The following is a 27,614-nucleotide window of genomic DNA, read 5'->3' as shown; positions in this document are numbered from 1 at the left end:
CTTTCTGGTGGATATTCTATCTACCTGCAAATACTTCACCGGGAGAACAACCCCCTGAAGTCAAGTGGCACCCAGAAACTTCAACACAACAAGGTTGCCAGTAGCGGGCGCTGGACTCTGTCAGCAACGGAAGTGATGTCAGGTGACTCCACCGAGGCCATAAAAACCCTGCCCGGCACTTCAATGTCAGTTTCTTTCCATTTTTCCCATGCCTTCAAAGCTAAAGGGAAGACACCTTGATGAAGTATTGCAGTACTAACATGTTCTAAGATGGGATCTTATAACTGTGCCTATAACTCATCCATCAAATGGGGAGACCGGAATGTCAGTGAGGAATCCGCAGGTAGACAGAGAATCCGCAGGTAGACAGAGAATCCACCAGAAAGATTATTACAGCAGGTAAAGTGACTTTCTTCTGATGGAAACCTCTACCTGCAGATTCCTCGTCCGTAGAACAGATTTCACAGCAATAACCCATCCATGAGAAGAGCTGATGGACGGTTAGATAGAAAAATCCTGTAAGACAGAGCTGGCAAAGTATCCACCGCTGTAAAGAGGCAGAAATGCTTTGCAAAGGTGTGCAAGAAGACCTATGTCACCGCTCTGCAGATTTCTGCATTTGGCACATCCTAAGACAGTGAGGAAGTGGTGGATTTAGCCATGGTGGAATGGGGTCTAAGCCTTCAGGAGGCTCTTTCTTGGCTAAGGCTTAGCAGGTCTTGATGCAGAGGATGATCGACAGAGATAAGAGTCTTTCTATGTACCACCTTGCTCTTCTTTGGACCGCAGTAGTGGATAAAGAGCTGGTCATCCAACAGAAATTGCTTGGTGCGGTCCAGGTAGTAATTTAACCTCAAGACTAGGATCAACTGATGCAACAGTTTGATCCTCCACCTCATCCTACGAAAGAAAAGGAAGACCAGAAGAATGATGTATTGGCCAAGATGGAAGGGGTTACCACCTTAGGAAGGAAAGCAGCACTGTTTCACCACACCAACTTGTCTGAAAAGAAGGTAGTGAAAGGAGGGTAACAGCTAAGGACTTGCAACTTACTCACCCTTCTAGCAGAAGTAACAGCAACAAAAACACAATTTTGAAAGTCAACATTCGAAGGGTACAACTAAAAGGGATCACACAGTCTCTTCATCAAAAAGGTAAGAAGCTGTTTTAGATCCCGTTGAAGAACCACAAAGAGTTGGAGGTAAAAGATTGGTCAGGCCTTTAAGGACACGCATGGCAACAGAAGACTTAAAAAGGGATGGCTGGTCCGGCAGACTGTAGAAAGACATCAAGGCGGCTAAACAGCCCTTCACAAAGCCAATGACACATGCCTTCTGAGCCAGAAAAAGTGCTAATTGAAGAACTTGGGATAGCTTGGCCTGCAAGGGATCTACACCACTGTTCACACAAAAGGCAACAAAGTTGCCTCATCTGCCGGGATAAGCAGACTTAGGGGCGACACGCAGATAAGAGAACGCTGACCATCTCTGGTTGCAGGTGAAAGGAGCTCAGTTGCCCCCACTCAATATCCATGTGTATAGGTGGAGGCCTCAGATGGGGGCTGGAGAACCATTAAACCCGCATGGGGGAGAAGGACCAGCCTTAAAAGGAGGTGAAGCGGGGGACATGTGGGGAAGGTCCGCATACCACACCCTTCTAGGGCAATTTAAGGCAATGAAAATGACTCCGTCCCAGTCTTGGCTAATCTTCCTCAGAACCCGAGGAATCAATGCTTTGGCGGGAAGGAACGCAACTGAAACACATTCTATAAGCCTCCCCTCAACGGATACTGGAGGGTGCAGTACTGGCACTGAGCATATTCCGAGGAGGCAAATAAGTCTACCTGAGGAGTGCACCACTGGAGGAAGATGCCCTGGGCTACCTCTAGTAGAAGATACCTCTCGTGATTGGGAACATAACACCGGCTCAGGATGTGGGTTCTGACATTTTGAGACCTTGCTAGGTAATTGGTAGTGAGCCCACGACCACAGTCTCAGCACTTCCAGGTAAAGAAGGTGAGACCCTACTCCATCTGCCTTGTTGATGTACCACATTGCAGTTGTGTTGCCCATTGAGATCCGGAAGGACAGACCCACGATGAAGGGGAGGTAGGCCTTGAACGCCAGCCAATTCGCCCACAATTTCAGCAGGTTGATGTGAAGCACCTGCTCCACCGGAGACCAGAGGCCTTTGATCTCCAGATTCTTCAGATGAGCTCCCCACCCCAGGGTGGAGGCATCGGTCACTACCATAGTCATGGCTGGAAGGGGAGTGAAGGCCATTTCACAAGTTAGGTTAATCTCGTTCCCTCATCAAACTACTTCCACAGTAGTGCTGGAAGAGATCGCAGTGGAGTCTGACAGATCCTGTACTGAAGCCACTGTCTGCGAAGACATTAGTGCAGGGCCCTAATGTGCCAATGTGCATGTGTGACTAGGAGAATGCAGGAAGCCAGCAGACCTAGGAATCACAGAACTTTCTGGCCATGAACTCTTGCGTCCAGCTTGAAAGATGAAACCCATCTCCGGGTTATCTCTGTATTGGAGGAAAGGCATGGACAAGGTTGGTGTCCAGTACCTAGGCTATTAACAGGAGTCATTGGGAGAGTCACAGGTGAGATCTGGGCTTGTTGATCGAAAAGTCCAGGTCGAACAGCAAAGATACAGTCAGATGGCACAACACCAACTCTGGCAAACTGACTGAGTAGCCAGTCAAACTGACTGAGTAGCCAGTTTTTCAGGTACTGTAAAATGGGATGCCCAACTGTTTAAGATGGGCCTCACCCACTACCTTTGTGAAGACTTGACGTGCCCGACTTGACGTGTCACAGAGTGAAGCCAAAGGGTAGTACAGCAATTTGGAAGGGTATAAAACAAGTTCCAAGTACTTACGACGTGATCGCAGGGCCAGGATGTGTATTCTGCAGGTTGAGTGATACTATCCAGTCTCCACCTTCCAAACCCAGTAGAGGTTGATATATGGACAGCATTTTGAACTTTTACTTTTTCAAGACTAGAAACGGACACAGGCCTCTGTCCTCCTTTGGAACCAGGAAGTATTGTGCGCATTAACCCTGGCCCTTTTCCAGATCTGGAACCAACTCCGCCGCTCTTTTGAGAAGAAGTGCTGCCACCTACTGCTGTTCATTGGTCAAATGGTTTGAAGGCGAGACGAGGGAGATGGCGGGTTGGGAGGGGTACCCGAAGGAAGGGAGGATGTAACACCCTTCTATGATTTGGAGAATTCACTGATCATGCGCAAGGCCTTCAGGCATGAAGAAAACGGGACTTCCGCCTTCCCACAGTGGGGGTTGAGGTCACGTGGGGGTTGAGGATGCAAGCTAAACCTGCTTTCATGTTGGTGCAGGGAAGGATGTGGAGGAAGTTTGCAAAGTGGATCCATGGTCCTTCCCTCTACTGCGGCCTGTGCACTGAGTGGTTTAGGCTGCTGTTGAAGTGCAGGCTGATATTGCCAGGGTCAAAAAAGAGAGCCTCTTCCGAATCCTCAAAGTTGACTAAATGACCGGTAGTATCTCGTTGGAGACTGGAGCTGTAGACCTAGTGATCTAGCTTTGGTCCTTAAGTCGAAAATCATTCCAGCGCTGGACAGCTTTAACTCCAAACAGCCCCCGCCATCACAGGGAAGATCCATCAAGTAAGCTTGGACATAAGTCGAAAAGCTGAATGCATGCAACCAGGCTTGACGTTGTCTGTGATGGAGGGACAACACCGTCATCCAGGCTTCTTGCTTGAGGACCCAGTCTTGTGGCACTTTCCTAACAGCTCCTTCTGATGGGGAGTCAAAACGCCTGGCAGCATGGGGCAAAAAGGCCTTTTCTGCTAGAAGTGTGGCCTTGAAGCCTCTTAAAGTGTTCTTGCCCACTACAACCTCACTTTGTGGGACATGCCTTAAATGATTCTCCCACATGTCCTAGCCGACATGAAGGCCCACTTCCAAGAACTCATTGTGGATGGTCAAAATGATTCACAGGATATTATTAAATCTATTGACTGCTGGAGAAGATGGTTTCTACCATACAGTCATGATGGGTTCAAGTAAAGCCTCATTAAAAGGGAGAAGGAGCTCCACTAATGCCGACGAGGTTAAGAGGAGCTCAGTGAGGACATTTGTCTTTCTTCATGGATGGCAGTTTTAAGTCCAAGTCCTCTTCAGCATTTAACACAAATCTGTGTAAAAACAGAACCTCAGGCATTGGTGATCCAGTGGGGAAATCCACAGCTAGCTCAGAAGAGATGTCCAAGCTGCCTGCAGAAGACAAGCTCTGGAATTCTAGAGGGTCCTAGACATCACAGGCCAGATACTCAATGAGGTCAGAGTCCATCCCGAACATCTTATAGAATCTGGACCTGTAAACCTTCTCTTCCAAAAAACACTCGGCATCCCTGCTGGATCGTATCTGACATTCAATGAAGGCGGAAGCGCTGTATCTGAAGGCGGTGGAGGTGCCATCCATAGCATCAGTTGCGGGGTCGTAAAACAGACTGCCGGGTCATAGCAGTGGGGTAAAAGCTCTTGGCCTAAAAGAGCGCAGCCGAAGGGTTTGTGATAGAATTGCAGGAACACTGGTAGCCATGCTGATGGGATCATTGGGTCCAAAGAGGCATGGGACGGTATCAAAGCTTGGGTGAAGATAGAGGATACAACATTGAGGAATGGTGCTAAATCAAACCCTGGAGTTCAAAACATGGGGAAGGTGGATGCCGGAGCCCTGCGAAGCGGAGGTGCCGGTGTCAAAGATCCCAGAATGGACAGTGGTCTTTTTGGAGTTGGGTCCCTTGGAGGAACGGGGCTGCATGGCAAAATGTCCAACAGTGTCAGGTTGACAATCTCTGGTTCCAAGGATGAAGTTTATGTGTGAGGCAGAGAGCGTGGGAACCTAACATTTCTTCTCCATCCTCCTGTGCTGCTGCTTTTTCCCCACTGAAGAGGACGAGGGAGACTGAAAACGGTGCCAGGACAGCTTCGGGAGTCAATGGCTTTTCTTAGCCCAGGCCATAAAAACGTTTGGCTAAATATATAAGTGTACCTCGGCACTCAAGTATTTATTACACATAGGAGCAAGTGCTTCTACGGGAAAAAAAAGGTGTTCCGTCATGACCTTGTTAAAGAATCATGACTTGCAATGAACAGAATACATAGTCTGAAAAGATTATAGCTGTATATAGAGAACATCCAAGACAACAAATATCTTTGTCAATTTAATATTGTTTTAGTACAGATTAATATATCTTGTCCAGTCGTTAGTACAAATTAGCAAAGCTTGTTGGTAGAAGTTTTTCTGTGCATAGAATCCAACAGAAAATACAAGAGGCAGCCGACACGTGTTTCGTCACTAAAAAGCAACTTCCTCAAGGCTTATCAGAATTTATCAAAGGCGAATAAATCCTATTTCACTTCCACAAGAATAAAAGTATGGATTGACCTTAGTGACAGAAGTGAGGAAGCCTCAAAGCAATCTTTAATCTTTGCTTCTTCCCAGTCTTTGTTCCTCCGAGGCTTCTAAGATAAGTGATCCCTTAGAGAGAAATGAGGAGTCATGACTTCAATAATTAGTCTTTGCTTCTCCCCAATCTCTATTCCTCCAAAACTTGTAAGACTTGTGATCCTGTTAAACACGAGCCAAGTAGATGGGATCTGCAAGGTAATCTATAAAGTGTTCAGTCCCAATAAGCTGAAAAAGGGCCACAACCAAATCCGGTGCGCCTGAAAATGTGGCGGCACAAGATAGTGAGGTATCGAAATCGGTTAGCTATCTAGTCCATAGGAGTCCATAGTAAACGTGAAAAATAATTATATAAATTAGTGTTCTTTCAAAGCGAGGTACTCGGAAAACTAATCTGTATCTGAGCCACAACGTTGTAGAGCCAGAAAAGTGCTGGCGAAGAGCTAGGATATGCTCTGAGAAAGCCGCCGCATTTCTTCAAATGGGATGGGGCGTTACCACGTAACAGTAATAGGACGTTTGGGCTCTCATTCCTTTATTGCCTTGGGAAGCATACCGACACATGACAAACATGCCTTGGAGTCATGATTAGAACCTATGCACCACAGACAGACTGTGTATGGGTCCATAATTAACATATGCCCCACACACTCCCTACAAGGTTTGAACCCTGATTTCTTGAGAAGGTGGAAATTTTGGTACTACAAATAACAATTGTGCTGGGAGAGGTAAATTCCTCATAGAAAGATGAAGCTCCGGGTCCGTTTCGAAGGCGAGGAAAAAGGTAAGTGACGTTGATACGCGGGGCGGGGGCGCTTAATGACCTTGGTGGGGTGAGCGCTAAATGACCTTGGTGGTGCCGCCGAACGTTATGTCCACCACAGACTGCCAGCTAGTAGAGGTGCCCTCTACTGGTGAACTTGTTGCTTAGAAGTTTCTGGGTCCAGTGTAATGTCTGCAGGTTGTTCTACAGGAAAGGAATCTGCAGGTAGAAGTACCCATTAGATATCTATGTTATTGGAGGCAGGTCTATGTCACCTAGCTACAGGTTGACTAACTAAAGGGAAAGAACATGGCTTAACCAATGTAGCAATCAAAGGTCACAACCACTCACAAGCCACTCATGCTTCACTAAATGGCAAGAGTGGTTCAGACAAAAACGGTTCAAGTAGGATAGGTTCAGCTTGCAAAATTGCCTTATTCTTAAGACTGGCAACTGCAAGTCCAACATTACAGCAGCCATTTGCACCACTATTGCAAAAGAGGTACTTTCCTTGGTTGGTGGCCCAGTTAATGTCACAGGGGATGTCTCTAGCCCACTGGTGTTTCTGAAGTCTAAATAGAAGCCATCATCCTTAAAATGATGTGGGGAGTACATAACCGGTCTTCAAGTCTTCATCAGTATCATGAGGAACACTGGGTATGCTTTGAACCACGTATGTATTGGATTCAAGTAGAGCGCCTAGCCTCTGGTAGTGCTGGTGTTGCAGCAGATAACTCAAATTGGTGCCTGGTTGTAAAGGAACTGGTGTGGCGCCTCTAGCGAAGTTGGAACTGGCTTTGGTACAGGCCTGTGGCGGGTCCTGATGGTCAGTCAGGGGAAGACCCCCCAGCTTAAGTCCAACTGGTGGCCCTGTAACTCCCAGAAGCCTGGAAGCGCACCAGAGGTGAGCAGAATCGCCTGAAAAAACTGTATGCAGTGTGGCTTCTTTGAATGCTCTATTAGCTACTAAGTTGATGGAAGTCCGGGAGCTAGGGCCACAGTGCGACCTGAGGAGAGTCTGAATCCGATTCAGGCGGCTCTAGAAGGTAAGATCTTTAGCTTGATGTCCTTATGCCTTCTTGCCAGACTGAATGACAGGAAGGCTAGTATCCTGCTTTGCTTTCTTACGCTTCTGGCATGTCTCCAACATACAGCAGGGCACTGGGATTTTCATGAGAACAGCCTTCAGCCTGGGACAGCAAGCAGCCCTGCACCTTGAAGCAGGGGTGGAACTTGTGTTTTGGCTGCAACCTCCTCTTACATTAGGCGACACAGTTTTTCGCCTCTCATTCCCAGATCATCTTTGAGTGAATACGGGTGCAATTATTGAATTACTTTTGAGCATGACCAGATCCCAAGCACATGTTGTGCGGGTCTCTAACCAACATCTCCAGCAGATCCAGTTCAGTGTGAATCCGGTCATCTTTGATGTAAACATTTGTCCCTAGCACACTGCTAGAATTTGAAGTTGTCAGAAGACAATGTTTTGCCTATAGTTCCAGATCCATGTCACATGAGTAAGTTTCTGTGACATGCTTCATTACTTCTGGGGCAGTATGAGAGTCACCCTGAAGCCAAACAGTGTCTTCAACTGGCTGGAAAATTTCTCTCATTCAAGTCTGGCACCTAGGCATATACCAAAGGTGAGGAATCTGCAGTTAGAAGAATCCATCAGAAACAATTTTTGCTGATTAAAGGTCCACAGACAAGGAAGACTTTGCTGAGGAAGGTGAAGTAAGTGTTGACGATGCAAGGGTCAATGTGATCATGATGATAATGCCCTGGGTTTTTGATGGTGGGTTGTCGTTGAAGAGTGTTCTGTCTGCCAATACTAATAGGTGCAGAGTGTTTTATGGCCAGACTGAGCAGGTCTTCCAAAGATGATGCCTCGGTTATTAAGTTACATTGAGATTAGACGCTAATCTACATACCAAATCCTGCAGAGTTTTAGTTTAGGAAGTCCTACAAATTTTAAAGTGTTAAGGATAAAAATTAATGTTCAGGTAGCAGGTGTACTCACAGGAATGTCATCCATAAAATTATTTTGGAATCATCAAAACACTGCTATTGGGCATACCTAATTTAAACAGTCTGAGAAACTCTGTGCCTTGCAACTGGGGGTTAGAAACAACAGGAAAAATCAGTCCCTGGGAATAAAAAGGTTACAAACAAGTATCTTTATCTTTGTCTCTATTCAACATCGGAGAGTTAAAATTGAAAAATGTGTTCATATTTATCTTGTACATCCTGTGGCACAGAAAATCTGAACAATGTAAGTTTCTTGGACAAATGTAGTCGGAGCCTCATCCTCAAAGTAGATGAGTAGGATTTGCAGCATGCCAATTGGAAATAATTGACTTATTGTAATCTATGAATGAACCAGTTCAGAAGAAAAAGGATAGAGTACATTATGAAGAGAATCAAGGGCATCATGTCTACTTGCACCACTTTCCCAGCGCCAAAGTACATTATAACATTTGAACATTAGCATCTCTCCCACAGATAAACACATCTTAACATTTCCTACTACAAATAACAGCTACCCATGCTACTTTCACCTGCATGTGAAGAACCACAACTGTTCTCCTAATATGTGTAGTTGTATTAAATTTCAAATAACAATACCGTCCAATGTAAAAAGTAAAGGCTGGAGCAAAAACAAATAAATGCATATCCTCTTTGTTAGACAATGCACAGATCACATGGATAGTTCACCAAGTACATTTCATGAAACCATACTACCTACTGTTTGGGAAACACAGTGGCAGTAAACAGATTTGGGCAGTAGAGCCCAAGGTAGAGCTCTTTCTCACCACAGGAGTGCTTTCATCCGCTTCTGCCAGATTGCTCTCGATGAGAACCTCATCTATACTGGAAGGCAATGGGTGATCCTTTGGAACCTTGAAAGAATATCACACAGATCAGAACAGATAAGAGCAACACATTTCAACTTCACGGCAAATGTATGTCAGCAAAATTCGGTTTTAGTGGACCTATGCAAGAACAGCTATCCTAACATTTTTAGCAACACTTTATGGTCCTCTATATTAGTGGCGCATTGATTCCATGTGGCTCAGTAACAATAATTATTGGGTCAATCAGGATTAGGAGTTCAGTGGCACACCACTGCTCGCACAGTAGTATTCACCTGTTGATTCCACCTGTCTCAACTATGCAAGTAGGTGGAATACTGGCAAACAACATGGGTAAATAGGTACAGTATATTCCCCGATAACTCCTAATTGCCTTTTCTCCCACCCTCCCCCTTGAAGTTGTGATCCCCATCAACTGTAAATCGATAGAATGGTGGCCAGGGGTACAAGGGGAATTTTTAAAGGCCACTTGTCATGAGGGCCTAAAATAGCTCCACTGAACATTATTAAACGTACACTGAATTGTCCCATAATTTTTGGAACATATTTGCTATATAACCTGAATTTAAGATTAAATGCAGATGGTTAACATAGAAGTTCAGCTGGAGGACCACCACCTACAAGCCAATTGACATAGGTTGAGATCAATACATTAAGACCAATTAGGGACTGGTTTGCTTTTTTGTGTGCAACAGACTTCAATAGTTCATAAAACAGGGGCTAGTTAACATGGCCTTCTGGTAGGAGATCAAGAGTAAGCAGATGAGCTACACAGATTTGTTCAAGATCTTGAAAAGCACAGGGAAGCAACGTGAGGCAATGTCATAGTTTAGAATCCCATGTCAAAAGACCATAGTTTTGTTCAATTTCAACAAATCATAACCCTTTTTTTAAAAACTGTTTTATTAAGTAGCTCAGTAGTAAATCTTAAACTCAAGATATTGAAACTTCAAATGTAAATTGACAATCTCAATCACAGAAAGATAACAGCCCTCAAAACTCCTCTCAACGCTCCTGAAAAATGGAAGAGAATGGGAACAAAAGGGGTGAAGCAAAACTAAAAAGAAACAAAGTCAGACATATAATCACAATACATTTCCCAAGTGAAGATTGGACTTTACATCACCTCCGATTTACAAACTCCAAAAAAGCCTTATTCACAAGTAGTCCAGGGTGTCCAGAGCACTGAAACATAAGGTTCATCCTTGCAAACCACATGAGGCTTAGCAAGGTACCAGAGGGAAGCCACAATTGTGTTTTTCAGTAGAACACTCAACAATCTGTAACCATTCCTTTGCATTTGTGAATGCTAAGCTCACGGCTGGAAATAAACACTTTGCAGTCTCAGAATTTCAAATCTATATTGTCATTAGCTCCCTCTGTCAAGTATTAACCAAGGTAAAAAATCACAGTAGCATCACAGAAGGTTTTAGTTAGACGTTTTGTTGGAATCCAAGAATACCACAAGCTAGGACACCTGGTGACCACTTAAACCATTCCACTACACTCTTTCCTGAAAAAGAGCAGAAACATCCACACAGCAGCCCAAATGAGCCTGCCATTAGGTCTTAAAGGAAAGGGGTTGGAGCTTTCATAGTCCAGGGCCACAGAGAGATCAAACCTATCTTTATAGTGACTCAGTTACTCTGTGTCTTTAAGCTTAGATGTTCAGAATCTTGCACAACTCGTGGGTAGGCTCTATAAGTAAAGGAGAAGGGGTCCGCATCAGACAGCTTTGGCTCTGTAAATCAGGTTGAAGCAAACTTCTTGTCAAATTTTGAATGGATGTGGAAGAAGCCGCTGTTTCTGGGTCCATATCAGGCTTCCTAAAAAGAGCCCTTATGCCAGATGGAAGACTAGGAAATGGACCCACTGTATTAATGGTGATCCCTGACTAGAGTAGCCATTTGCGGAGGGTTGACGAGATAACCAACCAAAAGGATGGAGGCGCATGCATGGAACATTTCTGAGTAGTACCCTTGCATGCCGGTAGGTTGCATTGTCCAGCTCCGCGTGGTGTCGTCCATGCCAAAAGTGATGCACACAGTATTATTATCACAGTTCCTATAAAGGCGGCACATCAGCTCGCTGGACTCAGTTTGTGACTGTTTTTAAGAGCCAGAAACACGAAGCAATATGGAGATAGTGCAACCAGTGTGCAAAAGGGAGTTCTTGAGGGATTCCTTGGAGATAAAATGTACAGTTCGTAGAACGGGGAAGATGGAAGAGTTTGTAAGGAATCTGCGGCTAGATTGAGTTTCTATTAGATAAGGTGTTACCAACGCTAAATGAGTTGATCATCTGAAGAGACTTCTAGCTGTAGATTATTTACCTAAGAAAGCATAGATACCAAAGTAATCTGTCTCCAGATGTGGGTCTACGAATCTGTTAAAACAAATTCCTGGAGGACTGAATGTGTAAAATGTCCATTACGGCAAACCTGACTGTCCAGGCAGTAATGCTTGGCAAATGTGTGCAGCAATGCCCATGTAGCTGCCTGACAGATGTCCAGGACTGGGACACCTTGAGCTAGCTTAGTGGTTGCAACTTTGGCTTTGGTGTAGTGAGCCCCCATGCCCTCAGGGGGTTACTTCTTGGCCATTTTGTAGAATATTTTCATAGAAAGTACACTCCACCAGGAGATAATTCTTGTGTACTGCCTGTAATTTATTTGCTCCCACAAATCCAATAAAGAGTTGATCGTCCATCCTGAATTCTCCGGTACAATCCATGTAGAACAGCACTCTTTTTGGATCCAGGAAGTGGAGTCTTTCCTCTTCCTTGGTAGGATGAGGAGCCAAAGAAAGCAGGTAGCGTGATGCTTTGCCCGACATGAAAAGGTGTGACCATCTTGGGAAAGAAGGGTGTGCGAGTCGGAAGGGTACGCTTGCCTGGAAAAAAAGTTAGTATACACGGAGTTTGAAACCATTCAGTTGGGAGTGTTGCTCCCTTTTAGATTCAGAACATGCTACTTCAGCCACCTATTTCTAGGGTTGGATAGGCTTTTCTCAGTCAACACAGCAAGTTTCTTTGCATCCTTCAGTGTCATACCAGAAAAGTATTGTCTGAGTGGGCTGGAGCATTCCTCCTTGAGTTGCTCCACTGCCATCAACTAGGTAAGGGACTTCTAACCCTTTGTCTCAATCCCTTTCACCCACTCCAATCATGCACTATGTTGTAGATTACGTTGTCAAAGTCAATCCCATCCGGTATCTTATTCTCACAGTATCTCTGAAGATAGTGAGCTGGCTTCAGTTAACAACCTAATCAGAGATTCATTCATATGCCAAAGTGTCTTAATGAATCGTCTTTTGAAGGACTTTACAAGCAATCTTTTAACTGCGTGCCACCCCAGAATTATCAGTCAAGAACTTGGTGCTGAGATAGTCTTTTGAGTCATCTTCTTGACTTCCCAAGGAAATGGTAAGTACTCCTTCAATAAGTAGGAAATGTACCAACTTGCACAGAAACATACAAATTGTTTTTGATAGAAAATGAACATAAGCACTGTTGTGGTGGGAAAAAAGAACCAAGCAAAACATCTCGACATAGAAATGTAGAATTCAGTTCGAATGGCTAGCAGCAAAACAAAGGGAAAAAAACTGAATAAGGAACAAAAATAGTACCAAAGGGATAAAACAAAAAACATGAAGAAAACGCAGGTAACAAATGTGTTGTGTCTTATATAATAAACATGCTTCTGACAGTTACTGCCATCACAGAAAATATTTTACAACATCTTGAATTGAGATGTTGAGATAACATCCCATGGACATACCAACAACTTGGAAAAGGTGGTTTATAACGTTTAAACTTTAAAGTTGCCTCGTTTTTTTAAGAGCATGACGCTTCGAACAACTGGGGTTCTTAATGCTTAGCCCTACTTGAGTGTGCTGCATTCAGAAAGATTTTCTATCTACTAAAGAGCATAAAGAATGTATATGTCTGGTTACAGTTTGGATGGATAAGGCAAGACCTTGAATCCATGGCCTCATTTGTGAAGTTATCCTACTGGATTTGTCAGGATGACTCAGGCTTGTTGTAAACAAGAATGCCGTAACATGATATAAATGGATCAACTACATACAAAGTAATGAAAATGTGTTTTATACAAGCCCCCATTACAAACTGACATACAACTGGAATAGTTTGATTAGCCACAGTGGCAAGCGTAGACTTTTTAATTTTAAACATCCTAAGAATGCTTGCCTAACATTTTATGCTGCTTTCGTCACCCAATGGGGGAAAGAAGAACTCCTGCGGCTTCACCACTTAAAAGAAGAAGCAATGCACTGTTTAGAAGCACTCTGTTTTATTTTGAAGAAATCAGGACTCAAATATAATAAGCAGTGTAGGAAGAAAAATTGTCTGTGTAAGACTTAACAGAATGGAATTTAATTAACTGCTTGTGTTCTGGTTGAGGGAGGACATGGCCTGGCTGTTTGGGCTGGGCTGTTCCCCTGAGGAGCAGAGTAAAGACTGATTTGCATGTGGTTGGGTCCAAATTGAGGTTGCATGGTGGGTGAAAAACGATGGATAGGGATGTGGTCCCGAGCAATTGCCGGTGGATGAGATTAATTCAAGCATTCCATCTATCACATTTATGTTTTTGCCTTTGATGCCCTAAGTGTACCGGGTATTCCCAGATGTGGGTCCTGGGCTCACTGAGCCATTGGAACTAAGCTATACTTGGCTGAAGAGCAGAGATACCGGTCCTGGGTTCCTTGTGTTACCATGAGAAGCAGGATCAAAACTGATTTGTATATGGCTAGATCCAAACTGAGAAGCATGGTGGGTGAAAAACTATGGATTGGGATGTGGCCCCATGCAATTGTCAGTGGCTGAGATTAATGTAAGCATTTCATCCATCACAGCCTTGAAAAATCAAAAATGTAACCAGACCTGCAGTTCTAGTAAGGTATATAGTCTACTCGACCCAAATGTAATACTCTTAACTCAAACTGATCCCAAATTATGTGATCCTTGGTAAATATTTCATTTCACTGGGCCACCATTTTCTTCATTTTCACTTACAAGAGCACCTTCAAATAGGAGTTCAGAATGGCTGCAGTACCAGAAACTCGTTTGACTTAATAGGTTAAACTTGTGCTCCAAATAGAACGCAAATCTAGCCTACATATATGGTATAGATGATGCCGGATTTGCCTCTTAGTTCACCAACAGCATTGGAATCATTGCGGGAGCAGGAGCGCTCACTTTTAATAAAAATATTACTAAAATAAGAAATGGTAGCACACTGTCATTTGCAGTCCGCACATTTCCCATTGAAATGGCCACACAATTTCCCACTTATGCAATTTTACTGATAAAACTATATAGTGTACAAACAATGTTTGGAAATAGGGTTTCTGCACATTTTGATCATTTTCATCAAAAAGTTATGTTCTGATTGGTTTTGATCCTATTAAAAGCTTTTTTTCACCACACTTCTAAATTACAAAAATGAAATGTGCTTTCCTAGCTGCAGATATTTTTTTTTAAATATTTGCAAAGTTAATTTACAAGCTATTTAAATGATGTGCGTTAGAAAAAAGTTTTGGAACCCATAGAAATCAGCTACAGAGTGCCTAAGGGCTCCTCCTTGAGCCCCACGCTCTTCAACATCTACATGACCCCGCTCGCAGCCACTGTCAGGAACCACAGACTCAACATAGTCTCATACGCCGACGACATCCAGCTGATCCTCTCCCTCAACAACGAACCCAGTCGCCAAGAACAACTTCCACGACGGGATGAAGGCTATCGCCACCTGGATGAAGGACAGCTGCGTCCGGCTAAGCTCAGATAAGACAGAAATCCTCCTCCTGGGCTCCAACCCCTCTGCCTGGTACGACTCCTGGCCGATGCAGATCTTGGACCACCCCACTCCCAAAGACCACACACAAAATCTCGGTATCATCTTAAACTCCCCAATCACCATGAACCGCCAAATCAAAGCCGTCTCATCATCTTGCTTCCACACGCTACGCCTGCTCCGAAAGATCTTCAAGTGGATCCCCACTGAGTCCAGAAAGACGGTCACCCACACACCTTCAGCAGTAGACTGGACTACGGCAAGGCACTCTACGCCGGCATCACCCAGAAACTCCTCAAGAAACGGCAAAGCATCCAAAACACCTCCTCCAGGGTAACTGTCAATATCCCCCGCTGCCGCCACGTCACGAAGGAGAAGCTTGAAAGGCTTGCCGCCTATGTGAGCTTCCCCAGGCCACTTGCTGCTTTCAGCAACTGGTCACCACTGGTTCTGGCCACCACTTTGGGAGGGGGAACCAGCGGAAAAATCAAGTGAGGATAAGAGGTGTGCTCACCTCTGCCAACTCCACCCCTCAGGTGGGGGAGGCGAGGTAAAGCACAACTCTGTCTCCGCCATCTTGAAAATGGACGGGGACCCAGCCAACCAGGAAAAGGCATATGCCCCCCCCCCCTCCCACTGGACGGTGGCATAATAGGGGGTGTACCCATCCCAGGGAAGGGATCCATTGGTCCCAACATTTACCTACCTTTAACGCCCCTAAATCTAGTATTTTGGGGCACCACTGAACCTTGCTTCCTCAGACAAGAACCCACGAGAAGAAAAACTCAAACCTGCTCCTGCGAAATCCTGGTGTGTCCTGCAGCCAGCAACCTCAAGAAACCCGGAGGGCCTGACTGCCTTCCATCTCAAAGAATATGTCTCCAGTGAACACCGGATTTGTTCATCTCCAATCTCTGGCTCCGGCGGAAACCCCAAATCCACCCCACTCTGCAACCGCTGTCCACGGCCCAAGCTTGAGTGGGCAAACACCAAGAGGAGGTCTCCCTGGCTATCCTGATCTGAGATCCAGCGATCCCTGACCTGCCTCAAGCCTCCAGTCGACGCCTGCAGCCTAAATCCGGAAGTTCCCCCCAACTGCGACCAGGAGCTGGTAAGAAGATCCGACCCTAAAAGGCACCCCTGCACCCGACGCACCATGGCCTTGGGTGGCCCAAACGATGGTGCCTAGCCAACCCCCAACTTCCCACTCGAAGTGGTGGTCATCCCTGAGCCTGAAGTGCTTTTGCAAACCCCCATTTGCCCTGAGCTTAAGTCCAGGAGCTTTGCTCCCACAACCCAGTGGCTTGCTCGTTAGCAGCCACTAACCGGAGGCCCCCTATACCCAGTTGGATAACGCTGGGCCTCAGCACTTTGCACCTGGCCCTCCTAGTGCCGCTGAGGGTGTAACAGGAGTGCATCCTTGACCCATGGGGGACCCCTGAGTCTAACCCCAGAATAACAACTCCCACAACAAAGTACTGACCTTTGAACCGTTAAGACTATTTTCCTCCATAGGATAACATTGACTGTTTGTCTCTGAAAAGTTTCTAAGTGTGGAGTTGGAAAATCCTTTCAAAATTGTACCAAACAAAAAACACGCTTTAACTTACCTGTTTTCAGGAAATGTCCCAGTGCAGTATCCAGGTATACTGCACTGTGTAATGAAAGTAATCAAAAGAGTAACTTACCTGTAATTTTACTCCAAAGCTTATACAAAGCCTATGTACTGTATTTTCAAAGCATTGCATTTCTCAGTGACAGTACTGTAAATCAAAACAAAGTGCATACACATTTACAATCCAACCTGTTACAACTGTATATTTACTGAAAAGTATCCATCACTTACCTGTGCCAGGCTTGCTTGGCTCTAGGGAATAAAATAACTAAAAGAATAATTTTATACAAAAACAATTGGTCTGAAGTTCAGTCTTTGAGTGTGTGAATTCATTTGCTGACTGAGTGTGTACAACAAATGCTTAACACTACCCTCTGATAATGCCTTACTGCTCGACCACACTACCGCAAATAGAGAGTAGGGTGCTATCTAACTTTACCTCTGCCTACCTCTGGGGTTCCACTGGACTTCCTACAATGGGTCTTTCTGGAAAGCACTTTTCTTTAATGTCATCATTGAACAATCAGTGGATTTTCAGCTGAATAGGGCTCCGGTTTGCCGGTCCAATTTCTCTCGGTCTTCCTCAATCTCTTCATAAAGTGATACTTGGAAATTCAGAACATACTAAGATGATTATGAGCATGCCACAGTAGATATCATAAGGCGGCAACGGACAACATGGTTGGCAAATATCTCTGGAGGTAGGTGAGGATTTCTCTGTTGTTGATAGTACTGTCATGCATGATCATAAAGTGTCCAACAGTGCCATTACTTGTGAGAAGATTGGGGGGTACACGACATGGTCAAAGATGGCTTGTGTTAAAGATGAGGCTATTTCTGAAGTGATTATCATGGACAATACGTTTATCGACTAAGCCCCTTTATAACAAGGAAGTAGCATTGTCAGTCCTTTCTCTTGGACTTTTATCCCTTATCACTCTTAGCATTTTCCCCAATGTTTGCTGGTGGTAGTGTGGGCTCCTAAATGGCACAAACAAGCTACTTTTCCAGGTGTCAGAGTTTGCCAGAAAAAAAAATGTGTGCAGCGTTGCGGTACATGGCAGGAAGAATGCAATACACACAATGTATGACTTTCCTCAAAAAAAGTAAACTTCAGACCACATGAACTAAAAAGAGATGTTCTCTGGAACTTGTGCTCAGCACAGCAAAGATCATAAGGGTGTTCTTGGTCTAAACTGTCTAAAACATACTCTAGAAAGAGACCGCCGAGCTCCAGTTAGGATTAGAGACAAGGTCCCAGAAGGAACAAAACAGCTAGAAATGCAACATCTGGATAGTGCTTCAGTGGCTACTGTCTGCTATGAAAAGTATTTTTTTTAAGTTGTCTTCTGAACATAAATTAGAAGAAAGTTAAACAGAGCAGTACCATTCACAAGAATTTCATCACCCATGTGCGGTACAATATGTTAAGTAAGGTTGAGTTTTAAGGCAGTGGAGGATAGCTCATATGTACATTTTTGGCAAGAGTTTGGGCATAAAGAACAAGTTACTTACCTTCAGTATTGCCTTATCTGGTACGGACTTTATCTAGCCGCAGATTCCTTACTTTTGAGTTATCCCCAGGTGTCAGACTGGATCCGGAAATCGTGTCCATGAGTAGTACCCCTGCACGCCGGTAGGTGGTGCAGTTTGGTTCCACGTGGCGACATTTGTGTCATCTGCTCCAGAAGTGACGTTTGCAGTTCCCTTCTAGGCACCATCGAGGGGTGCAGACGTCAGTTACTTTCCGCGATTTTCCAAACCAGAAGCACGGAAGTACACTGTTCACTGGTTTGGAAAACAAGGGCCCTGGAAAGGGGAACAGCCCTGTCCCTAGTAATCCATTCGCAGAGCGGAAGAAAGGGTAGGTCGGTAAGTAATCTGCAGCTAAAGATAAGGGATTACTGAAGTAACTTGTTCATGTGATAGAGACTTCTAGCCTCAGATTCCTTACCTTTGAATAATACTTACCCAAGCAATACCTCACTTCGGAGGTGGATCTGTGGACCAATTTCACATGAGGAAGTCCTGCTGGGCTGAACAGCTATTGTCCAGGCAGTAGTGCTTTGTGAACATGTGCAGGGTGGCACATGTTGCTGCCCAACAGATATCCAAGACAAGAACTCTGCGTGCTAACTCGGTGGTTGCAGCCTTGGCCTTGGCTTTGGTGGAATGAGCAAACAAACCATCAGTGGATTGCTATTTAGTCAATGAATAGTAGATTTTAATACAGACTGAGATCCATCGTGGTATGGTCCTCTTCTGTATGTGGTACAAAAGGGGTGGTAATGGATGGAGCATCTGAACCAATCAAACACTCACACCCAGTCAAAAGATCTGGGTTTAATCCATCACCGTTCTTTAGCCCACTCTGCCACCCCAGTTCAGACATGGCTTTGTTCGCCCTAAGTGTGGCAGGGTATGCTCAGACGTGAGTCCCTTGTTCACTTGGCCACTGGATTCAAGATAGCCTGGCTGATGAGGATTATGAATCCGAAACCGGTCCCAGGATGCTTGTTTCCGGTCCAGGGAAGACATGGCTTGGCAGTTCGGGCTCGACTGTTCCCATGAGGCACAGGGTCAGACTGATTTGCATATAGCCATGTCTGAACTGGGGTGGCTAAGTGAACTAAAGAATGGTGATGGATTAAACCCAGATCAGTTGACTGGGGATGAGTGTTTGATTTGTTCAAACGCTCCGTCCATCATCCCCTTTTGTACCTCTTCTGTATGTGCCTCCCTTCTTTGCTCCAACATATCCCACAAAGATTGGTCACCCAACTGAAGGTAGAACAACAACGCTATTTATGGGTCCACACGGTGGTCGCTCCGCTTCTTTTGAGGGGTGAGGCAGAGTGTAAAAAGAATACAGAGTGATGGACTGGCACACATGAAATGGAGTGACCACTTTCAGAAGAAAAGAAGATCTTGCACGAAGCACCAGCTTGTCTGGGTAGATGTTAAGATAAGGACGCTTGGATAACAAGGCCTGAACCTCACTGACCCTCTGGGCAGATGTTATTGCAACCAAGAAAGCTGTCTTGATAGTCAGGAGCCTGACAGGAGAATTGTGCAGGGGCTCAAAAGGAGCGCATATAAGGAATGTGAGGATGACATTGAGGAACTACTGACACATACTAAAGGTGGGAGCAATAGGTTATTTGAAGAGGGATGGCCAATCAGGCAACTGTAGAGAAGCTAAAATGGGGAAGAGCTAGCCTTTCAGAGTGCCCACAGCAAAGCTCTACTGAGCAAGGAAAAGAATGAACAAGAGATCCTGAGAAAGGGGATCAAGCTGTCTTTCTGTACACCATGGTACAAATTTTGTCCAAAGGGAGACGTATACCGTCTTGGTGGAAGGATACCTGGCTGCCAAGATCAAGTCACAGACTTCGGACAGAAGTCAACCGTCTCTGCTTAATATCCACGTAAGAAGGAAGAGCGTTGAAAGATTCGGGTTTAGAACCCTCCACTGTTGCTGTGACAGATTCACCCAAAGGGGCAGCCTGATTGGAGCTGATGGCCATGCTCATCTCAGGATACCAGACTCTCCGGGGCCATTCCGGAGCCACTAGGATGACTTTGGCCAGGTCGTTCCTGATGGTCTTAAGAACTCCGGGCAGGAGTGGTATAGGCGGAAAGGCGTACAGGAGGCCTGAGCTGCACTCGCGAAAGAAGCATCTCCAAGGGAGAGCCGAAACTCCAGTGAGCAAAACAGCTAATATTGCATGTTCTCGTCAGAGGCAAACTGATCTAACCAAGGCTCTCCCCACATCTTTAACAGACTTTGCACCACCTCTAGATGGAAATGCCATTTGTGATTTGGCAGACATCTTCAGCTCCTAGACTCGCTGTTGGGAGGATAAGCCTGAAGCTGCACTATAAACAGAACAACTCTGATGAAGAGGAGTTTCTGAGATGGAGTCAGGTGTGCCTTTGTCACATTGATAGTGAACCCCAACAAATGTAGGAGGTGAGCTGTGTCTGGAGGTGGGAGAGATCAGTATGGGGAAAGCCAGCTGTCAACACCCAGTTGTTGAGAAAGGGGAAGACTGCCACTCCTGATATCCCCAGATGAGCGGCAACCACCACAACCACCTTGGTGAACACCCAAAGGGTGCTGGTGAGGCCAAATGGGAGCACAGCGAACTGAAAGTGCTTGTGGCCCACCATGGACCACAAGTAACGTCTGTGGGCCAGCAGGGCGGGATGTGTAAATATGAGTCCTGTAGGTCCAATGCTACCATCCAGTCTCACAGATCAAGGGCAGATAGAACCTTAGCCAGAGTGAGCATTTTGAACTTCTTGAGGAAGAACTTGAGGGAGCACATATCTAGAATAGGACAAATGCAAAAAGAACAATTGATGGACAGAATGCAGAACAATGTCATGCATTCACCCCAGTACAGGGTTCTGGGCCTAAATCCATCTTTTTTTGCTCCCCATGCCTTTCCAGTTTGAACCCAGCCATATGCAAATCAGTCTTGACCCTGCGCCCAATGGGAACAGGCCAGCCCGAACTGCCAGGCTGGGTCCTCCATGGACAGGAAACAAGCATCCTTGGACCGGTTTCGGGGTTTCACCCCTCATCAGCCAGGATAGCTGGACTCCAGTTGCATGGAGAGCACAGGACCAACGGCTGGGCATGCCCGTCCCACTCGGGGGACAAATGCAATAAGAACAATTGATGGACAGATTGCAGAACAATGTCATACATTCACCCCAGTACAGAAATCTGGGCCTAAATTCATTGTTTAGCTCCCCATGCCATTCCAGTTTGAACCCAGCCATATGCAGATCAGTCTGGACCCTGAGCCCAAATGGGAACCATCCAGCCTAAACTGCCAGACAAGGTCCGCCCTGGACTGGAAACAAGCATCAGGACTAGTTTCCGGGTTTCTTTTGCTAGAATAGGACAAAGGCCTCCGGCACCATAAAGTAGGGGGAATAAGACCCACTTCTGGTGTCTGCAGTCTCTCTATGGATCCTTTGGGCAAAACATCCATCACTTCCTGTTGGAGAAGAGACAGGTGGTTCTCAGTCAGCCTGTCATGTGTCGGTGGCATGTAGGGACAGGTAGTCTCAAAGGGGAAAGAGAGTAGCCCCTTCAGACAATCTGCAAAGCCCACCTGCTAATGCTATGGACCACCAGAAGGCAGGTAAAGGCGAATCCTACCACGTACTGGGTGCCCATGGTGGTAAATAAGTGGACAAGGAAGGTTTGGAAGTTCTGGCTGCTGGGTAGCTGTGTGTATTCAGGGGACAGGGGGGGTTAGTGGGGCGGATGACTGACCAGACCATGGCCACCTGACTCACGGGGCCGGCAGAAGCTGTAGCCTGGCAGCGGTTACCGACCCACTGTACCCCCCCACCCCTTCTGTGGCCACGAACGGAGCGAAAGGCGTATTGATGATGACTGGGGGGAGGGGGAGGGGGGAGGAGGAGGGAATGGAAAGGCCCAAGGACCTGGCCATAGCCCGGCTGTCCTTAAAGCACTACTGCGCTGGATCACCCTTGTCTCAGATGAGATGAGAGCCATCAAAGGGCATGTCCATAAGTGATATCTGAACATCACATGAAAAGCCAGTAGTCCACAACCGCATGGCGTCTCAGAGTGACTGTCGTCGAAACCGCTCTGCCTAGTGTGTCGGTGGTGTCCTAGCCAAAGCAAATGGTGAACTTATCTGCCGCACTCCCATTGGCAACAGCCTGGGAAAGCACATCCTAGGCCTCCTTCGGTAGTGTGTCTCACAGAGCTTGGGAATAGCAGCCCAAAAGACATGCAGTGTTCATAGACCGCAATGCCAAGCTGGCGGAAGAAAACATTTCATTGCCTAAATTGTCCAACTTTTAGAATTCCCGATCCCCCAAGGCCATTGGAAATGCACCAGTATTTACATTGGACGTGGAGGCTTGGTCCACCAAGCTCTCCGCGGAGGGGTGTTGGGTCCCCTGGGGCGGGTCAGTGGTAGTGGGCAATAGCCCCTTCACAGCAGTACCTGTGCTGGGCTTGGACCAAGCAGTACGTCTGTAAGTGCTTCATTAAAAGGGAGAAACGGTTCTGATGGGGACACTCCCGACTGAACCACTTCTGTCAAGATGTTAGTTTTGACTGCCACAGAGGGCAAACTAAGATCGAAGACCTCAGCAGCCTTCCAAACCATCATTGCAAACAAAGCTCCTTCTTCCAGAGCCACATTAGTGGGAGAAAACATAACAGTATTTGGAGAAGTTTCCAGTCCACTGGCGTCACTCAGATACTCACACCTGTACACAGGATCTTTATAGGGCTGGTATTCTTCAGGGTCCGGTACCCCTCCCCCAGTAAGAACAGTGCTTAAGCTCTGCAATGGATGGCGTGGCTCCAGACGGTGCTGAAGCCAGCTGCGGATGATGCCGCGCCGCTTCAGTGTCCGTGATGAGGGTGTGGATGGCGCAAGTGGCACCGGGAGCATCAGCCTTGGACCCGGGGAAGGTCAGGATGATGTGACCGACACCGATCTGGATCCATCTGTGGATCCCTGGGGTCGGACTGGTGCCTTGACCAGAGGAGTCCGCATGGATCCAAAAGAGACCCCTACCAAAACCACAAGCCCAAAGGCGCACCGGCGGAAACGGGCAGCTGAAATATGAGGTGCATGGCCTCATATAACTGTCGGAGGGGGGCAGGGGTAGCTCCACCTCCCGAAAACTCAGGGAGGTGCAGAGCCAACTTACACACTGGCTCAACCGAGGAGACAGGCACGGTGTGGCAAGGATCTCTGATCGGCCGACAGAAGAGGTGAAGTCAAAGTGCGCTTCAAATTCTTTTTCTTATGTGACCTAGACTAACCTGGGTGGCTCAACGATTTAGAGTGTGATGATGACTTTGGGCTATGTAACCATTCCCGGGTACTTCCTCTCAACTGGGACCTCGATCGTCAAGCATCGAACCACCAGGAGCTTGAGGGATCGGTCCATCAAGGCCTTCGTGCCAGTCGGGATAGGCATTCGTGTCGTGGTCCCACTCGAGGCACCAGTAAGAGGAAACACAGGACTTGAAGCCGCCCTCTTTAGATGACATACTAACACACCAGGAGGATATATCTCAAACTGACCTGACAAACTGTAGGAAAACCTCGTAAAAAAATGTCTCTTCCTGGATCTGCGCTGGCTGGTGCAGAAAGAAAAGAAAAGAACAGACGTCAGAGTGCCTGGGTGGCACCTATATAAGCACTGCAAACATAACTTTCGGTGTTGACAACGCAGATGACGCCAGATGCCATTACCTACCGGTGCGAAGTGGGTACTGCTCACAAAAAAATGTCCAGATTCAGTCTGGCGCCTCAGGATAATTCAAAGGTAAGGCATATGCGGCTAGAAGTCTCTATCAAATACAATGACATAAATGAGTTGTGCATCATGCTTTTATAAATTGATGCAAATTACTGCTACTCTTTTGAAAAAAGGTAACATTGATCCCCTGTCTAACAAGGGAGGAATCATGCAAGATTCCAAGCTGGAAGGCAGGCATGAGTCCAAAACACAGTCTTTTCTGCCCTCCAATCTGTCCATATGACCAACTAGCTAAAGAAACTTGGCACTCAAAAAGAGTAAGGGAAGAAGAAAATCAAGTTTCTTAAGGTCTGTCTTTGATTAAAGGAGGGCTGCCATCATCATCTGAAATGAGCACCAGCAGAAAAGGCCAGGATATTAGGAAATAGGGCACATATGCATGTATAAACAAGTGAGGGTGACAAGCACATAATCTTACCAGAGATGCCAGCATCGCCTCCTCGCAGGTCCCATTGGTGTCCACCTCCTGCTTAATCTGAACTGAGGATTTTGAGCAGAAACTTTGCTCACTGGAAAAGCCATTGGCTTCATATTCCTGGTCGCTGCCAGACTAATGAAGGAGGGAAAATGTAACATAAATAACAAGAACTTCCAAACAATACAAGGTCTTAACCCATTTGCTCATGAGCACATTCACAAACAGCCTTGGCATTATCGCATCTTTAGAAACCGTACATATAACTTTTTTTTTTAAAGCACATAATTTCACCGAACCAATCTTGACTGACCAGAAACTGATGCTTTTAGTAAAAGGCATCCTAAAAGTATCCACTTCTCAGAGAAATCAATTAATCCTTCAACAAGATAATTGGGATAATTAAACAAGGAATCTAGATGAGGTGTGTGATACTGGGAATGAAAATAGTTTAACAGCAAGCAGTAAGGAGTGACTTGGTCTTAGTCATTAACATGCATTGTCTGCACAACTGCATAACATGCTTCTGTCCACAAAATGGTAAAACGTGGTCGAAATAAAATCTGTAAATTACTGACTGATGGTATTTCTAAAGCGCACTAATGCCGAGGCGTCTTGTAACCAACCATGTACAGACCGATGCATCATTGAGTAAAAAGCCATGTCTTAATTAAATGCATGTCCTAGATCAGAATTTGCTTTATTTTTTTACCCAAGGAAGCGGACAAAAAGCAATAACAAAAAGTACAAGGAAGGTCAATTCTAATAGGTTTACAAATGGATACATACCTTGATTATATGCGATTTTATAATGACACTTATAACAGTAATTGTTCAGTGTTCCTTTGTTAGAGAAATAGTAAGACTATTTAAACTTACAATTAGAGAATGAGCATTACCAAACAGCCTTTTAGATGCTTGCTCTCACCACCCCTCTGAAGAAATGGTAACAGGAAAAGGGTGCTGGATCAAAAGCTACTCATAAGGATGTGATTCACACAAAAGCTAATAAATGCCTCATTATGTAAAAAGAAGTTAGTCCTTTAAACCAATCACGTATTTTCTTCAGCAACCATGAAAAGGAGTGAAATGAAATAAGTCAATGTCTAAATCGGACTTAGAGCAAGTTCTTCCAAACCAAACAATGTCATCCTGGATATTTATAGCCCAGTAGCATAAATGGGCTTTGCAGTTGGCGCTAAGGGCAGACAAAACGCATCACCATACCATTCATCGCAGAGCACAATTTTTATCTATTTTAAAGGTTGAATGTGAGAGTTGTTGACTTTTTTTTATTCTTTACAACATTTTGAAAGGGAGATGCTTTGATGAAATGTCACAATGGAGTTACGTGTCATTTTACAACTAACTTAAAAGTTCAAAACGCTATGGAAGAGACCACTTCTGTTTCTGATGTAAATGAAGGTTGCAATTTAAAGATTACTGTACATTCCACTTAGATATGCTTTTAAAGGAAATACTGAGGTACAGGTTCCAAATACATAGTAACAACTGAGAAGTGCTGGTACGCTGTATTCAGAGGAAAACAAGCATGCACATGGGATCTCATTCTGCCTTCGTTTTCAGTCACTGCACTACAAAGAAGTATGTAGCTAAGCCTTTATTGATGCAGCTAATACATGGCAACAAATGTACTGCTTGCCACGAACTTGATGTTTTTGCATCAATCTCTGTACGTAGCAACATGTGACATCAAAACATTTAGGATGCTCAGGAAATGAATGGGTAGTGATGAAGCATGCCGCATTAACACCACAAACTACAGGCAGCATTGCACTAAAACACATGCTTAAGGACAACCGTCAACCCAGGCCAGCTCAAATTAATTTCTCTTTTTTGAAGCTCATACATTTACACCTCCAAAATGTAAATGTGCTGTGCAGTTGTATAAATCAATGCTGAAAATCATCTTTACACAACTCAAGGTTTTCAAGCGAACTTAGTGACAACCAAACCAAATCACCATCAGCCCCTTCCCCCTAAAATCCACAAATCATGGAGGCCTCCGGAGTAGTCGACAGAGAGTGAATAACAAGAGGTAAATAAAATGAAACCCTCATAAAGATATAGTAAATTTACTCACACAGTTCTTCACTTCCAAGTTGTTTGATAGCCGGTAAGCTGCTTTCCTCAACTTCTTTACATCAAAATGCAAGGTGAACCCTTTTTAAATTTTATTTTACTGAAATTTTCGTGGATTGCGGTTCTTTCATTACTCAAGTCAAACTGTCTTCATGATGTGCAAAGGGCTCTTTCACGTTAATCTGACTGCTTTCAATTTTTAACGGGCTTTACATTAGCTGTAGTTCATAATTTTCAGCAGGACTTTAACTTGCGTTTTCAGCAAGAATACTTGCTGAAAAATATTACTGATTTGTAACAATATTTCTGTACCAATGGTTCTGAGACACTGGCATCAGTTAGTGAGTAACAATTTGTGAACTTTCCGAATAACGTCTGGTAAGAGCCCATAAATTCTTCAACTGTCTAAATATGTTAAAAACCTATAGCTAGCAGAAGTTAAAAGTATCACATACCCATAACTTAATCCTCTCCGCCCCTATTTTTGATTTCTTGACAGTGTGTACATTTCACTTTCACAGAGGAGGACAATAGGCTCAGGCATGATTACAATTGTAATGGTTGAACTTTATTAGCGGTAATTAGCTCTTCTGAAGCATTGGAGCTGCGAGCTGAATGAGGTCTGTTTTGCTCAGCCTATCCAAGCTCTGAACTTGACTTTGGTGTCAAAACTTGATTAATAGTTAGGTACAAAACTGGATCCAACAACCATCTCATTCCTATGACAAAGTAAACTGCTCATCAGCAGACTGCGTTATTCTAACTCAGCAATTATGCATTGGGCAATGAATTTGAAAAAAACAACGTTCAAGTCCTAAGAAGGAATCAACTTAATAACTGGAGGAACTGGAACAGGAATAAATAGCCACTTTTATGCCAGACATATTTAGCAACAGCCGGGGTATGCACTTAGACTATAAAATATTAGACTCCCAAAGACCGATCTAAACAAACTTGTAATATTCTATGGTTGAGTCTGTCACGGGATGGATGTATTCTTCTACACACTAAAAATAAAATGTATTTCACTTTACTTTAAGTAAAACATTCCCTATTGCTGTTGATTATTTAAACACCATCCTACAATCACCAGAAAAATGTTAAATGACCATATTCTAGGATTACACAACCTTGCATGCAGGTCTATATGGCTACAAGTATGCGCCAAGCTGTGCTTCAGGGAAAGCAGATTCCTACAATAGAAAGCTAGATGAACAATTTAACTGAGATA

At 44.9% G+C, this 27,614-nt stretch overlaps 1 protein-coding gene across 13 annotated transcripts in view; it reads right to left on the bottom strand.

The window, feature by feature from the left end:
* Window positions 1-27,614, bottom strand: part of MBD1 (methyl-CpG binding domain protein 1) — a 1,384,891-nt gene that overhangs the window by 509,734 nt on the left and 847,543 nt on the right. For all 13 annotated transcript variants that reach the window (XM_078664741.1, XM_078664738.1, XM_078664739.1 and 10 more), the window contains 2 exons: window positions 24,284-24,415; window positions 9,041-9,127 (listed from right to left, as the gene is read on the bottom strand). In XM_078664741.1, the coding sequence (XP_078520867.1) occupies window positions 9,041-9,127; window positions 24,284-24,415 (219 nt within the window). The remainder of the gene's footprint in view (window positions 1-9,040; window positions 9,128-24,283; window positions 24,416-27,614) is intronic.

This window comes from Lissotriton helveticus, chromosome 10 (assembly GCF_964261635.1).
Source record: "Lissotriton helveticus chromosome 10, aLisHel1.1, whole genome shotgun sequence".
Classification (NCBI taxonomy): domain Eukaryota; kingdom Metazoa; phylum Chordata; class Amphibia; order Caudata; family Salamandridae; genus Lissotriton; species Lissotriton helveticus.
This window is presented reverse-complemented; position numbering and strand designations above follow the sequence as displayed.